The sequence below is a fragment of the Phoenix dactylifera genome, chromosome 5 (assembly GCF_051530095.1).
Source record: "Phoenix dactylifera cultivar Ajwa chromosome 5, Ajwa_hap1_PhDact_Kaust_v1.1, whole genome shotgun sequence".
NCBI classification, from domain to species: Eukaryota; Viridiplantae; Streptophyta; class Magnoliopsida; order Arecales; family Arecaceae; genus Phoenix; species Phoenix dactylifera.
In genome coordinates this window covers 11507501-11524855 of record NC_143194.1, presented here as the reverse complement: position 1 = coordinate 11524855, position 17355 = coordinate 11507501, and the positions used below count along the sequence as shown (strand labels likewise).

The 17355-nt window shown below is 37.3% G+C and overlaps 2 protein-coding genes and 1 pseudogene across 2 annotated transcripts; all 3 read right to left on the bottom strand.

Annotated features, from left to right (window-relative positions):
* Nucleotides 1-2627: 2627 nt before the first annotated feature.
* On the bottom strand, nt 2628-4431 carry LOC103695826 (UPF0481 protein At3g47200-like). Its single transcript, XM_008777244.5, has one exon. It carries the CDS (start codon nt 4319-4321, stop codon nt 2882-2884), a length of 1440 nt encoding a protein of 479 aa, XP_008775466.3. The 5' UTR covers nt 4322-4431; the 3' UTR covers nt 2628-2881.
* Nucleotides 4432-5617: 1186 nt separating this feature from the next.
* On the bottom strand, nt 5618-6061 carry LOC103695827 (putative serine/threonine-protein kinase WNK11 pseudogene; annotated as a pseudogene).
* A 2856-nt stretch (nt 6062-8917) lies between these two features.
* Nucleotides 8918-11568, bottom strand: LOC103695821 (pathogenesis-related protein PR-4). The gene is made up of 2 exons (XM_008777240.3): nt 11269-11568; nt 8918-9198 (listed from the first exon to the last, which is right to left on the bottom strand). The coding sequence occupies exons 1-2, from the start codon at nt 11527-11529 to the stop codon at nt 9028-9030; spliced, it is 432 nt and encodes a 143-aa protein (XP_008775462.1). The 5' UTR covers nt 11530-11568; the 3' UTR covers nt 8918-9027.
* Between the last annotated feature and the right edge of the window lie 5787 nt (nt 11569-17355).

The following is a 17355-nucleotide window of genomic DNA, read 5'->3' as shown; positions in this document are numbered from 1 at the left end:
CCACTTCTCTTACATTTCACCAGCTTCCATTCCTGTGTGCCGCTCTAGAAGTCACGCCATTTGTCTTGACGGCTAAGTAAACTAGTCTTTTTATTTGGTTAATTTGGTTCTCCTCTTCTCTACAATTCCTTTGCATAGAGTACAAGATTTCCTTATTATATGCATCCATCCACTTTCCTTACATTTCACCAGCTTCCATTCTTGTGGATACTAGATTAAGCAAAAAGAAGAAGAAGAAGAAGAAGAAAGAAACATAGTTGATGCAATGATGGCTAAGTAAACTAGTCTTTTTATTTGATTTGGATGCCTTCTTCTCTACGATTCCTTTGCATAGAGTACAAGATTCCCATATTATATGCATCCACCAACTTCTCTTACATTTCACTAGTTTCCATTTCTGTGTACTGCTCTAGAAGTAGTCTAAGCCATTTGTCGTGCAAAGTAAACTGGTCTTTTTATTTGATTTGGACCACCTCTTCTCTACAATTTCTGTGCATATGGTTCAAGATCTTCTCATTTTATGCATCCATCCACTTCCTTTACATTTCATCAGCTTCCATTACTAGAAGAAGAAGAAGAAGAAGAAGAAAAAAAACTGGTCTTTTATTTGATTTGGACCTTCTCTTCTCTACAATTCGTTCGCATAGAGTATAAGATTTCCTTATTATATGCATCCACCCACTTTTCTTACATTTCTCCAGCTTCCATTCCCGTGCGCCGCTCTAGAATTCCAGCTATTTGTCGTGTTGGCTAAGTAAACTAGTCTTTTTATTTAATTTGGACCTCCTCTTCTCCATCATTTCTTTGCATAGAGTTCAAAGTTTTCTTATCATATGCATCCATCCACTTCCCTTTCATTTCACCAGCTTCCATTCTTGTGGATACTAGGAGCAAAAAGAAAAGAAGAAGAAAAAGAAGAAGAAAGAAATATAGTTGATTTGGTCATCGTGATGGCTAAGTAAACTAGTCTTCTTATTTGATTTGGATCTCCTCTTCTCTGCGTTTTTTTGTGTAGAGTACAGAATTTACTTATTATATGTATGCAACCATTTCTCTTACATTCACCAGTTTTCATTTTTAGGTATACCAGAAGCAAAAAGAAAAGAAGAAGAAAAAGAAAGAAACATAGTTGATGTGGTTGCACTACGAAAAAGATAGCCTATTCCAGCATTCCGATGCTTATAAGTGTTGGTAATTTTCGCGCTGATGCTCTCAAAAGCGTCGCAAAAGCGTCAGACAGATGGGAGTGAAATTTCTTTTTGGCGACGCTTTAATAAAGTGTCGGCAAAAAACAGAAGTTATGCTGACACTTATTAACGTTGGCCTATTTTGGAGTCCGCCGACGCTTATAAGCGTCGGCAAAACTAAAAATTAGCCGACGCTTATAAGCATCGGCAATATAGAGTTATTTTCAAAAAAAATTAAAAAGCCTAATTAATTTTTCTAGGCCAAAAAAAACTCTCGACATTTTTTATTACTGGTTCGTTCTGATTCTTCTTCTAATAGTACAAGATAGATAACCCAGCAACTTAAAAAAAAAAAAAAGAATAACACAAGAAGAACACTAATATTTGTTTTGCTAATGTAAAATTATCTTTTACAATAAAAATAACCCTAGAAATTTTACAATAAAAATAACCCAAAAAATTATAAAGAGTAATCTCCTAACTCCAACCTCAACCCAAACTCCAATCTCCGCGTTCCGCTCTTCAACAAATTACAAATTACAAAGAGGGTTTTAGAATCCATAATCTCTTCTTCAGTCCGCTTCTCAGCTCCTAATCTCTTCTTTTCCCTTCATTGTTGTGAAGTGAACACCTCGACTCCATTGTTGTGGTTAGGCATCCGATGACACTTTTAAGCATTGTCTCGCTCAAGTTTAAAGTAAGATTAGTGGTAATTAGCCAGCTAGATTCTAATGACGCTTTTAAGCATCGTCGGCTCCTTTCCCTCACTGCCCCAAACTCAAGCTCTTTGCGATGCTCCGGGGCGTGCGACTCCAAGAATCCTCCTAGAGGGAGAGGGATCGTCCCTTCGACGATCCTGCAGCAGGGGTCGCATACAACCTCCCCCTGAGCGGGTTCACAGGTGACAATGGGCACTGCTCCCCCTATGTGAGACCATTGCCAGATTTGAGAGTGGGGAGGTAATTAACTTTTTCGATGCTTATAAGCATCTGTAATGGGCAACTTCCGGCAACGCTAACAAAAGCATTGGTGGAGCCCATTATTTGCTAACGTTTTTTAGAAGCGTTGGCAAGCTTTTCCGTTGGAAAAAAAATTTCTAACGCTTCTATCGTGTCAGCAATAAAGAGTCGGCAATACTCTTTTTTCCTGCAGTGTCGTGATGATGGCTAAGTAACCTAGTCTTTTTATTTGATTTGGATCTCCTCTTCTCTACGATTCCTTTGCGTAGATTACAAGTATTTCCTTATTATATGCATCTATTCATTTCCCTTACGTGTCACCTGCTGTGGATGCATGCATCTCGAATGTACGAGGCCATAAGCCTATAGTCTCCTATGTTTTGTTGTAGTGTGGCATTAGGACATGAAAAGTAGTTCCCTTTGGAGAAAAGTACGTACAAGCACAAATTCTTGAATGATGGAATTTAAGATTACAAAGCTCTTCCACAACAAAAACAAAAACTTGAAATTTTATTGTCTCTGTAATTCTCCCACGGGAACATTTGACCAGGGAATCCAAGACCGACAAAGTGAAGGAGAAACACAATAAATTGGCCACGCGCAGCATACAACATAACCACATCATACACATTAAGCGATGAGAGAATCACAGACGACGCATCACACCATGCTTATTACAGCATAAAACAACAGAAGAACAACTTAAAACATTAATGCTGAAGCATCCTTGCAGAATTAACGGGAGAGGCCAGTAACAATGGTTTGGATGAGAGAGAGTGAAAGCAAGAGAGCACCGGCAATCACCGAAATGATCGACCATGGATTGCTGAAATAATTCTGGTGAAGTTGTGCACGCCACTTATGCCATATGGAATCATAATACGTAGTCACTTCACGAAATAATCCTCTAAGGTAGTTTCTATCATGCGCATAGTGAACTTCATTGCAGAGGCGGCCAAAAAAATTTGCTGCATCTTTGTCGACGGTCATGTCGTTGATGAGAATTTCATTCAGATGTAGCAACCTCATATCTCTTTTGGTGCTGATGAGGAGATTCATGAAGGCAGCATAAGCTGCTATGCACTGCTGAGTGTCCGGATAACACTGTTCAAAGGCAATAAGGTTTCGAAACAAGCTGACACTGTAATCATGTACCTTTAGTTGGGGGATTTCGATCACTCCACCGTAGAACCTTCTGTAGAACCTTATGTCCAAGAAGCTCAAGAAGCCTCCTGTCTTCTTCCTCTTCTTAAACTTGATTCCAGCTCCTTGGAGCTCTGTCGCACTAGGGATCCATTGTGGGGATTGTTGCTCGCGGTATGTCTCGCGATACTGTGGGCATGGGAGGATAGATGAGTAAATCAAATGGAGCAAATGATGGACCTCTTCCACTCGAATAAAGAATCTAGTTTGCTCCTGTTTTCTGCAGGGATCAAGAGTGCTGAACAAATTGATCGCACAGTCCACAAGATTGATATTGTTGTCGCCGGGCATAAGTAGGTCATACAAGTGCCGGATGACGAAGAACGGGATCTGGTTTTGAAGCAACAGCAGATCATACTTCACCAGGTTCCAGATCCACAATCTGCCGACAAGTTGCCATGCATCGTCGGCGTCAGAGACTGCTGCTTCCCCAGCATGAGCATGCCTTAGCAGGAGACGGAGGAGGAAGCAGCCATCCAGCATCAGCATCCGTGCGAAGTCATCGGGTTCTATTGATGGAAACGTCTCCGAATATCTGCTCCGAACGCGTACCTCCAATTCCTTCATCTTCCTCAGGCACTTTTCGACCAAAACTTCCCGATCGTGCCCGGCAATTAATTTGTCCACGCATACATACTTGTAATCTTGCATGGATTTCAGACGTGAATCTTTTCTCTGATCGTAGAAGAAGGGACCGATGCATACAGCTTTCGGCTGGTAGGCATTTGCATCGCGTACATGGATTTCTGGTGGCACTCGATAAATGGTGTAGCACCTTTTGCCCTTGTAGATGCTGCCGCTTTCCAAGATGTTTGGAATTCTTACCAAGTCGGCATCGTTGATTTCTATTTCTCCTCCATTGGTAGGGCAACTGCTGCGCCACAGCTGAATAAGATGTTCAATCTCCGAAGGTGTTTCATCTACAGGCGCATGTGCAGGACGAATTCCCCCTACTCTCGCGAAGTAAGACATTTTCTTGTGATGCGCTCAGCAGTTTCCTCTGCACCATATATAATACGAACTTGCACGGAGAGACACTGTATCTGTCCTTCCCCCGCCCCATTTTTAAGAAAAAAAAGAACTCAGTGAGGGGGGGCACGATGCATTTGGGGCCCAAGGAGAAGACACAGAGAGAGGTTTTTTTTTTTTTTTTTTTTTAATGATGAAAAAATTTTAATAAGTACAAAATACTTTAAAAATTTACTTAAAAATAATATGCCTAGCTTTTTGATATACAAAATTACTAATCAAACTTTAGTACTCAAGATTCATTAAAATATTATTTTCAATCGATAATATAGCTAATTCATTTAATCTTTTTTATGATATAGTTGACCACAAATAAGATTTTATTAACTTTAATTTTGAAAAACCTCTTTCAACATATAGAAATTGTTAACAATATCCTAAGCAATGCATACATTTAGAAAAAAAATTATTTTTTTATAAAATTTAAAGTATCAATAGGGGTATTAGTTTCTGTTTATAAAACTTCTTTTAAAACTTTTAACTTTGAAAACAGATCAAGACCATCAATATCAAAATATTCACTATTCTTTAAAAAGTTTTCAAGGTTAAGACAACACTTTTTCAAATCCAACACAAATCATGAACTTATTCAAAAAGCTAGCATTTCTAGCAAAAACCAATAAGCATAAATAAATCCTAACAAATCATGAATATAACAAATTTGCAATACATGAGAAAATCAAACTAGAAAATAAAATAATCAGGCACCATAGCAGTCAGCCAGTCACAAAGAAATGACTCGGTCTTCTTTACAGATTTGATGTACTTGTCTTCTCATAGGACCTTACAAATCATAAAAAAATATAGATCTAGCAATGTGTCGATCAACACAAAGTTTTCCTTCACCGTCACAAAGAAATGAATATTTTCTCCAAACTATTTTTGAAAAGAAAATCCCTAAAGAAACTATTTTTCCTTAAAAAGGAAACCTATTTTTGAAAAAAAAGAATCATTAAATCCCGAACTTCTCCAAACTCTAGATAAAGAATAAACAAGAAGAAAAGTTGGACTAGTGACTCTAAATTGAAAGATTCATATAACTCCAATCAAATTTCTTAGTCTTTCCTTGTATTCACCTCTAAAAGACTTAAAACCCCAGAAACAAATACTCGTGAGTCCTCTTAGGACCCAAAAGCCAAGCAAACCCTTCAAAATCTCTCCTTTATCGAGCAAAATGATAAGTTTAGATTTTAGAAGGGGAGGAAAAAAAAGGACAACCTACAAACTGCTCTGTTCTTACTAAAATTCCACTAAAAAAAAATTGACATATGGCTTTACAAAACTAACAAAAAAGGTAACAAAGAACAAAATTATTAAAATTAAAAAGAGGCAAAGTTCTTCACCTTCTAAAATGAACTTTCCTAACAAAGATCCCCCCATGAGGATCTGGCGGGACCATTTCTTGAGAGCCTTGAGGGAGACGTTGCGGTGGCGCTTCCGGTGCTCGTGGAGGTCGCCGGAGGTGCAGATCTTGGTGATAAAGTTGAGGGTGCCGTGCTTGGAGTCCATCCACACCCGGTACAGTGCGATGATGTTCTCATGCCGGAGCTCCTGGAGGAGCCGAACCTCAGTGAAGAGCCAGTCGATCATCACTCGATCCTCGCTGAAGCTCCGGAACCGCACCTGGTTCCATGCCACCTCGATCCCCTCCTCCTGGTCTAATACTCTGTACACCTTCTTCATAGCTTTGCGTCCTTGTCCGCCACCGCTGGATCCGTCGCCTCCATGCACGACATCCTCACTATTGCTCCAATTCTCCGACCGATGAAATCAAATCAAAACCCTAGCTTTTTCCTCCAACGAAGAACATCATATCAGAAAACCTGAGTTGGAGCGTCGATCTTGAGATCGGGGAAGCAAGATAGAGCGAAGAATACCTCGAAATCCGGCAGATATCTCGTAGAAACCCTAGATCGTGAGACTTGACTCCTTTCTCCTCGACCAACTAAGTTCCACAGGATCCCGAGTTCCCAGATGCTCACTGGGATGGGATAAAAAGAATGGCCAACAAGCCCTTAGAGCTTCATGCAAAAATTTCGATATTCGCCTAGATGGCTGATCGAAGGAATAGAACAAAGTAAATGTAAGCATATTGGATAAGCCAAGAATAATAAGATATGATTATCAGTTAGACAATTGCTGTAGAGCAACCGTGCTAATAAGCATGCATAGTAGGAGGATAGCTGGCATCAATTACTAGAACTGTTAGAAGTAAAGACTAGATGTGGGTAGCAACCATCAGAGCGGGCAATTATTATATTTAGTATAAATAATTGAAATTGTACTTTTTAAGGGATCCTTAAACAATATAAGTTAAAAATTTATTTTATCTTATCTTAGCATACCAGTAGCTTTCTATCTTAGGAGTAGTATTAATTTAGATCTCTATTACTGCCTTATCTAAATATATCTCCTTCGAATAATAGTGGGACCATGATAAAAGTTTATGAAGATCAAGATACCTAGAGTTATGCTACTCTTGTATCCTTCCTTCGATCACCATCTTTCTAGTTACTCTAATGCTGGTGGCATGCCTTCACACCTATCCATCCTACAATTTGACTTGTCACCACTCTTTCGTTGGTGCACCTGAATGGTAGTCCGTGGTGCACTCGGTCATGATGGAAAGGCAACAATAGCCCCCTAGAGACTCCCACTATTGTGTTCTTGGTTGATCTTGGATAAGGGGTTCTCAACCACTTTGGTGGCTATGCAGCATGTTGGCACCTGTCTTGGCCCTTCTCGGGCATCATTAGATGGTACCATTAATAACCTCTTTCATGCAACCTTTCGCTTGATTGGACTCTCGTTTCGTGATCTGGTCACCCATAGGCAGATTGGTTCAGGCCACCAGGGTTGCATCATTTGGACAAAGAAAAATTACAGTGGGTTTTTACATTGTAGTCCCTTGACTAAGATCCCGTGCAACCCTACTAAGATGAATTTGTGGACCCTGTCAATTTAGATGTGTAAGTACCTCTACCCCTAGTGATTTTTTCTTGCAAGTCATATAATCTGATCTTAAAATTTATATTCTTAGTTTTATACCAACATTTGAAAAATATTCTGAATATTTGTAATTGATATTTATAAATATTACTTATGCATATTTATATTTATATTTAAATTAAATATTATGCATGTTCTTTATAAAATTTTAAATTAAAATTTTGGATCAAGCATGATCGTGATTATAATGATTGATTTGCATGATGGAGGTGTTTAAAATAAGATGTTAAGCCCAGTTTTGAAACCATCTAAACATTTGAAAGAAATATGTTTATTATATGTCTGAGGAAATGAGTTCTAAAATAGATTTAATGATTAAGCACTGATTGTTTCCATATGTTCAAAAACAATTTTTTTTTTTAGAGTTAGGTTGTTGGAGCTTATCGCTAGCATATACCAATCACATGCGTATTATGTTTTCTAGGGATAAACTCTTCGGCCTTGTCATGAGGCTAATCGTGGTCGTGTGAATTAGAGCTAGTTCCTTCCAGGCCTAGCTAGTTATGACAAATTGCTAGCACATGCTGAAGGATGGTATATTCTGTTCTTAGGAGCTAGTCACTTTCATGCCTTATCACAAAGTTGATTGTAGCTGTAGGATGGGAGGAAAATATATTTTCAAATTCTCTTAATTGGAAATTATAAAAAAGTGGTTTTCTTGATTGGATATATTAAATATTTTGAAAATTAAAATATTATGTTTTGAAAACTAAAATATTATTTTGACGGGTTTGCCTTCCTATGAAATCCTATCCCGAAATTGGTAAACTTACTTTCATTGGTCATAATCATGTTCTTTGTAAATAACATTTCTTGCATATCGTATCTTTGACGCAACTAGAGGTAAATGTTACTTACTAAGGCTATTAGCTAGCTCACTCTTCTCTTTCTTGCCTTTTTACTAGATATCGGGGTGTAAGTAGCTCGTACAAGGTTATGGGCTGAGCACTAAAGGATTAGAATTTAGCAAGTTGTCCCTCAATGATTAAATTTGTATTGAAAAATTATTGTGTAATTTTGGAGGGAAAAAGTCTATTTTGTTGAGATTGTCTAGATGCTTTATCATCCACACTACCTTCTTTGATACAAATTTATTTATAAATTTAGTAATTCAGGCAGGCTTGGCATATCCTTTGGGCTAAACCTTATATTATGTACGACCGCCTGTCACGTGCCGGGCTCGTGTTGGATTTCTAAATCACCCTTTGTTTCCCCAATAGAAATAGCATCTTGCTCGGACACGAGGTTTGGAAGGGCTACTGGTCCGCTGGTAGGCTCGGTGGTGCTAGGTATGACGTACTTACACGTAGGGTTCGTGCCGGAGCCCAGAGGGATATCCGAGCCGGGCCCACGAATGGGGAGGGTACGAGTAAAACCGACCGGGGTGCCCAACACACGGTCATTTTTGCCTGCATCGAACATTCTCCTGGCGGGGTGGGGATCCAGCGGGGTCTGCTACGCGGGGGTGGGCTCGTCCCTTCCTCCCCCCTTCCCCTTTCTTAGGCAAAAGAAAAAAAAAAAGCACCTTGCTAGCGAACTATGATGTTTTTATTAGAAGTAGACAAGACGACATCCTTATTGTATATTACTTAATTTCTGTGGATGTTTACATAAGATGATCACATGATATTGCTATATAATTAATCACCACAGTCTACAAACTGGTAGTTGACGATCAGATGGCCTTGAGCAATGCCTTGCCCATTTGTGTCAAGTTGAGAGAACACAGCATGGTCCAAATCAAGCCCTCCATTCGAGCATTGGTCCACAATCCTGACAGTGGCTTGCGCTCCAGTGGCAGTGTTTGTCACCTACATGGTACCAAGAAACCATATTAAAAATGTTTCTAATGCGCGTGGATATCGGGTTGGTGCATTTGTTAATCAAAAGGTGAATTAAGGATTAAGGATATTTATTGCACAAAATATTACTAATAATAAAGTCTAGATTTGATCACATCTAGTGCAAAGGGGGTGGGGAATTAAGGATACACTCTCTTGAGCACAAAGTTGTTTCCTTTTGAGAACAAGGACAGGTGGAAGTCTGACAAAAAAACAGAGGGTAGAATTCAATTCATCTCTCTTGCATCAGAACAAGAGATTTTACCCGCTGGTTGGGCTTCAAGCTCAGCCTGTTAGAAGCATATATAGAATCCCATGTTTGTAATTTAGATGTTCCAACTATATATATTCTACTTAAGTAGAACAGAGATCAAACTAATCCTTTGAGCTATACAGTGTAATTTTCACCAAGATAGCTAGCCACCATCAGTACATGACTCCAAAATACCAAGTTACATGCATTATATACTATCTACAATCTAATTTCTGCACAATGAAATCTGACATTCGGATGAGTAGGCATTGAGCACACAATATGGAACGCTGGTAAAAGTCAGATACATAAATTTTATACCATGTACATCCAAATTCTACATCATGCCGTCTGACATTCAGACAAAAGAGGACTAAGTTCGGGACATGCGATGTCGGCTGTGGTCCCATCTCGTTAACTTTCTTGACTATTTATTTTGATAAATATATTCTTATGTTTGCCCTGCATTTCTGTTTTCTCTGTTTTTCGAATAATAGAAAGCTTAACCAAGTGGTGTGTTATTGCAGTAGAAATTCAGCATGTATTCTCTTGGATAATCGAAGTTGACCTCTTAATCCCTAATAATTGAAAATTGTATATCCTAGATTTGTGTCTAAGTGTGTAGAAAATATAGATTAAACTATGTCGAAATATAATTCAAATTATGTATAGGAACCAAATATAAAATACCGACTATTTACAAGCTAAACATAAAATTCAATGGCAACTAAACGAGTTTATCAAAAAACCCCAAAGAATGGTCAAACACGGAATTGGGTTTTAACTTTAATTCTTTTTATCTCTTGAGGAGCAAGGTAGGAAATGCAACCACCATTGATCCTTGACCTATTCCAGGGGTTTGAGTTGTTCTTTCATGTGAAAGACATCATGATTTTCTATGATGATGTCAACAATTAGATGCATCCTGTACAAATCTCAAAACACTCCAATCTTCTTTGTTTATAGCCACAAAAATTTCGAAGCAGCTATTGCCTAGTCCAACAGCAAATTTATTCAAAGGACTTCCGTACAATAACTATTATTAAGCATTATAATAGTTATTGTAACGGTCATTTATCTAAAATGAAATTTTTAAAATATTAAAATTAAAATAATCACTAAACTAATGGCTGTTGTAATGGTGTTACAACAGGAAATAATGAGCAATAACTAAAAATAACAGTATTGTTTTCTATTCACTTTTTATTAGATAAAAATATTACTTTCGAACCATCATTTTTGGTAGAACTTTGAGACAAAAAGATTTGAATTTTGAAAACAATATTATTCTATTCAAAAGAATACTAGTGAAAATAACCGTTATTATTGATATGATAATAGCCGGTTATATAGAGAAATAATAACAAATAATAGAAACTTAAGACTATCCGAATAATATAACGGGGTTGGCCAAAAATTGTTACAATGATTATAATATTATTGTTTAAAACCATGCTTCAAATAAAGAGACTCTGATGAATTACCGGAATTTCCTATAGCCTGGGTAGATAAGCAAATGAGTGTACCCATGCTGTAAGAATTTCCCAAACCAAATAGAGTTTCAACTCAGAATAAATGAGATCCAGTTGGGCCGGAGATTTCGGGCTTTAATTTTAGTGGCAGATCAAACCCAACCCAATCAGATTAGATTGGACTTGGCTGGCCACAGCCCAATCCTAGTTGAATATAAATCCTGGCTTGCTCCTCACAAGTAAGAACATCTACATGAACAAAGACAACAGAAATTTGAGAAGGAAAAACATGGCAAGGTTTTCCTCCATTCTTACCAGCAAACACTTTCCACAAGAAGCTTGGCCGGTCGGGCCGACCGGACCGCAGAAGGCGGTCCACCCATACTTCTGCCGCCATGCAAGAGGCATATTGGCATCCCATGTCGCACAGTAAACACTGGTTGCAATCAGGTCCCAATTGTGCTGCGCCGGGTTGTAGTCGTTGTACGTCGCACGGACGTTGGACGCCGACTGCGCGCTTGCCGCAGCGGCCATGCACAGCAACAATGCTATTGAGAGACTCACCCTCCTCATCATCTTGCCTCTGTTTTGGATGGTGAGGAGCCTGGAGGTCTCTATATATAGATGTTAGGCTAGCTTTCTAACAACTAACATGCCAATGAGGTTTGATGACGTACGTAGACTTGCTAACTTGAAATGATGCCAGAACACCGGTTGGGACTATGAACACACTCCCATATTTTGATGCTGTACTCCTTAGTGAAACAGAAAGAGACCCATGACCAAAAAGCTGCAAAGACACTATCAAATAGAAGTGGGGTGGAAGTATCAATTCTCTGGATATTGATGCTACGTCAAACATTGTAGTCAAAGTTTGCATGCCTTTGGCCATAGACCAAATGATGAAACTTTTGAATGGAAGAGTAAGGCACGCATATTTGTTTCTGTAGAAGAGAGAATATATCACGGTGTGGGTTGGACGTGGAAACTAGAAGAGATTTTATTACTTTTTGCGTCCGGATATCAAATAGAGGAGGAGTTGGCGTTGGAAAATTCAATAGCAGGCGTATTTGACATTGTCCCACTACGTACGTGATGGGCCGCCTTGGCCGGCGGACTTCTCGTCCGTGTTTGATGGGTAAAGATAGGAAGAAGGATGAGACTTTCCTCATGGGCGTGGAAATTAAGTGCTCATCGTACCTGTTCATGACCTTTTACTTTGTGGTTAATGATCTTGGTATGACAACTGTTCAAGTAAATTTTAGGTACAAATTCCAATAGCTTCGCTAAGGTGCTCTCCTTACGTATCTTTCTACCAATCGTCTATCTAGATTTTATTAGTGAGGTGTTGCTTAAACTTGACCAACTAGAAGGCACTCAAAAATACATGTTGATTATGTTTTCTCCCCAACTTGATGCCGACGTGATGACAATAATGTCACAAATTGGAGATTGTGTTTGTGGTCATGCCTCTCCAGTTAGCAATCAAAGATTTTTGGCTCAATTATTAAATGATGCATCCTCAGAAAATCTAGACTTGGATAACCATATTGCATATCTTCCTTTCTATCTCTCTTTGGAAAAAATTATGTATGTTGTCTTTGCTATAAGCTGAACTAATTTCTAAATGATTTCATTAAATGACAATTCATCAATAAAAGTAGACTTGTTATTTCATGATTTTTTGTGAAAATTGAGATATCACCATTTCCAATCAAACTGAGGACTCATCTGGAGAAGGAGAAAAGTTGTCAATTTTTTGCTATTTTCAAGAGAGTGCAATACATATAGATTGATTAGAGCAAGTTGGATAAGGGGTGTTATGAACCCCTACTACCAAACATCATAATTTAGAAATTATACTTTAAGTGCAAAATATATAACATTATGATTTTTGATTTGGCTGACCTTTATGATCTGTCAATGTACAAAGAGTAATAGGTTGTTATTTTAGAAAATACATATTAGCTTTATAATATTTAAAAATTATATTTTATCAAAGAGTATATTATAGTAGCATTATACTAGAATGTTATTAGTAATTATGATAATTATATTATATTAGACCATCAAAATTGTTATTATAAACTATTACTAACTTATAAGCTTTTTTAAATTATTTTTTACAAAATATTCTATTGCAAGAACTTAAACTTGGGTCTTTCAGAAAAAAACAGCTTTCAAGCATATCTAAAGTAAAACTTTTGCCTAGAAGCAACAAATTGGAGCTTTTCCTATGAGATTTTTTTTTAGGTTTTGGAGAAGTTAGAAAACTTTTTCAAAATTATTACAAAACATCTTAAAATAACCCAAAAGAGCTTCTAACCCTCCAAGAAATCCTTTTCAGCCCTCTAAAAGCAATGCCAAATTAATCTAGATTGTAACTTATATAACTATTCTTCTAGAACACATTAGATGCTGCAAGTTATCTTCCACAAAAAAAATGAAAAAAAAAACTCTGTGCATTAATTGGTTAACATTGCAAAAGCCTATTTCACCCTTCTCCAATTTGAAAGGTTGATACTCAACTTATATAAAATATACTATAAAATATACTCAACTTATTCTTGTACATACTTCTTGTTTACTTATGAAGAGGAAAGTTATTTTATTATAAATCTTGTTTTTTCAATTGTTTGGGCCATAAGTATCCGCTCGATTATCTATACTGCCTCTACAATATCATTCTTCACCAGCACTTCCACTCCTTTTTATGATATTGTAAATTTGTCACACCTCGACTCGAATTCATAAGCTAAGGGCACGATAGGGAACTTTTCTTAAAAGCATGCAAAGCATTCTATTATGATAGGATAAGTCATGTAGTGGAGTAAAATTACATAACTAAAATCCAAACTTTAATGTTTCACAAAATGCAATAATATCCAAAGATCCTATGTTAAACTTTAAATAAACCCTAATCTATTATTAAAAAATCAAAACTTTGCTTCTAATAACTCTACTGTAGCCCAAACTCCAAGCAAGATTAGTTCTCTAAATTTGTAAAATAGTAAAAGACCAGATCATGAACTAGAGCATAGTAAGTAGTGCAGACCTTAATGACATAAATCAAGCAAAAAGATAATAAGTAACTTTATTAAAAACAAATATGTGAAATATATCATTGCAAAACCAAATCTCGGTATACAATGTAAATCAATAATCAAATCTTGCAATAATGACTCCATTTGGAAACTATCATGCATATAATTCCAATCTTTCTCTAAATTCAAGTTTATGTTCATAATTTCAATCTTGCGAGATATGTCTCTCAACACATCAGCCATAGACTATGACCACACCATTCTTGTGATAGGACCCTTTTCATAGTCCAACATTTTTCTTTCAGTATGCCATGCCCTTTTTGCGATGTACATAATTGTATTTAATGTAGAATACTTTTAATATTTTATATCATGTATTTTATTTAAGCAATTTTAATTTTTTATATATTTTTACTAAAAATCAAATTGGATTAGTGATCCAAATTCTTGGTTAAATTGGTCTTCATGCAAAATTTTAACAGTTATATCTTAGACCATTATCTAATTACACTACATCACTTGCAATAGACTTGCACATTAGTTGACGATGATCAGATGGCCTGGAGCATAGCCTTGCCCATTAGTGTCTGGTTTAGAGAACACAAGATGATCTAAATCAAGTCCTCCATTTGTGCATTGGCCTACAATCCTAACAGTACTGTGCACCAGTCGCAATGTTTGTTACCTACATGGTACCATGGAACTACAATATTAGAACAAACATATTCTCTCTTACCAATAAGGTTGGCCGTTCTTTTTCTTTTACTTTTCCTTTGGTTTTTCCCTATCAAATATAATGAATCAGGAACCTCCGTAACAGGGGCGGCTCAACTCTTAGGCAACTGAGGCGGTCGCCTAAGGCCCCAGCCCAAAGAAGGCCCACCGTAGAAAATGCCTCAAAGATAAAATGAAAAAAAAGGCCCCTTGTGAATTCGCCTTAGGCCGGCCCACTGTAGAAAAGGCCTCAAAGACAAAATGGCCTTAGGCCCCCAAATACATTGGACCGCTCCTGCTCCGTAACTTTTATATCATTATGATGACTTAGATGACCATCATCCAAATGTGAGGTCGAGGGAACTACATCAAATTTTGTGGAAAATAATTAGGCATTTGGGCTAAGAAAAGAATATGACTAATTTTCTACAAGGATGTTTATTTATTTAGGAAAAACAAATTTATTGTATCAATTGAATCCTACAAACCCATGTTCAAATGAATCAAAATAACTCAAACTTGCCACTAGTTTTATGTTACTGCCAGATTTCATTTAGCTACAGGATGGCTTCACTGAAATAAGTGATTTGAGGGAAGCAAAATGCATGCAAAATAATCTAAAAGCTAGGTTTCATCACACAGAATGTACACTCTTGCCTGTGCAAAGCCTGTTGAGATTATACAACCTAACTTCTTCTTTTTTAGCATATGCAACCTAACTTCTGTATCCTCGCATTCAACATTTAGTCTATATACATGGATTCCATGATATGCACATATTCCTGACTTTTGCATCATGACATTTGACATTTAGAACAAAGCGACTAGTGTTAACAAGTGACGTTCATTTTCTTAACTAATCATTTCTGGAACTTTCTGCCATTTTTTCGTACACTTTTCTCCCTTTCTTTTTTTTCCAACAATAGAAAGCTTAATCAAGAGGCATGTTATAGCAGTAAAAAATCAAGGCCCCATTTTTCCTTCTCATGTCATATCAGCTGATGAATTTAAACCTAATGCTCCCGCTCCTCTCAAAGAAGCAGAGGTCCACCCGAGATCTGTGGGTATAGGGGCAGGTTCGATTCTAGTGAAAAATGGGATGGATATAAATAGAAAGATGGAGATTAATCCCTACACGCACGCACACTCAATATAAAGTTAGAGATTAATCCCTACACATGCAGATATATATAATTTTAATTATTACACTACAAAAGAAATGGTATTTCCCGACGCTTTCTAGAGCTTTTATCGACGCTTATAAGCGTCAGCACTTTCCAATCCAACGCGTCCAAAAGCGTCACGAAACTGTCGGGCAGGTGGGCGTGGACGATTTTCGTTCCGACGCTTTCTGCCAGCGTCGGCATTACCTGACCCTTTACCGACGCTTTAAAGCGTCGGCAAAGGCTCTATATCCGACGCTTTTAAGCGTCGGTCACGGATTAGTATTACCGACGCTTTTATGCGTCGGTGTGCCTGTGCCGGGATAGTGTTATTGCCAACGCTTTTAAGCGTCGGCAATAGAGATTTTTTTTTAAAAAAAAATTTCATAAAAAGAAATGTTAAACCTGTATACAAATTTATAAAACAAATTTTTCCAGCACAGCAAATACACAACCTATTATCCCATCACAAAAGTTACATCACAAACAAATTTTTTTATTAAAAGCTAATCATATTATCATATTTGATTACATTGTACTTTAAAAATATTAAAAACATACATAGCAAATTCCTAAATAAACAATCTACGAGGTCTCAAGGGTCGACGGCATCATCATCTCTACGAGTAGAAGTATCAGCAACCTACAAGAAAAAAAAATTTTAGAAACTAAGAATACAAAAATCATTACGCTCGTACAAGAATATACTATAATTACATAAAATATAGATTTAGTTATTTACCGAAGGGACAAATCTATGTAAAAAAGATGAAATATGGTCAAGCTGATCTTGCAAAGATTGTATCTTCAACTCTTGGCTCTGCTTCAACTCCTCCATATCGGTCCTATGACTCTGCCTCATCTCCTCTATCCTTGTCTCATATGACTGCTTTATCTGTGCCATCTCTGCCTTCAGACTACAAACCTCTGCAGTGCTACCACCTTGTCTAGCATCTTGGGTATATCGGCTCACTGCAGACAACTGAGTGGGGGTAACTCCAACACATAACCCCTCACTCGACCATAACGTTCTGGGCCCATTAATTCGATATAGACCTGAGCCTCGACGCGACTGGCCGCATCGGATGATGATGACTCCCCGACATGCTCTGAAATAAGAGTTGTAGCTCTTTCCTATATATCTCTCAAAAAAAAATGTCACATTAATATTTAAAAAAATTTAAAATTTTTTTAAAAAATATTCTGAACAAAGCAAAAATGAATACATACAACTATATCTCTCGACTCTTCTCAGACAAAGCTGCCATCTCGGTGGGTGTGAGTCATCTTATAAAACTCTACCTCACCAGGCTCCCTTCCATGCTCTTCTATCTACACACATAAAAAGTATATTGGCAAACTATATATCATGATACGTGCTATATGTTAGTAGAGTTTCAAATAGTTTCAAAAGAACTTACGAATTCATTTCTACGTCTCGCATAACTCTTCGAGCCTGAAGTGTGAGGAACTGCTTGAGA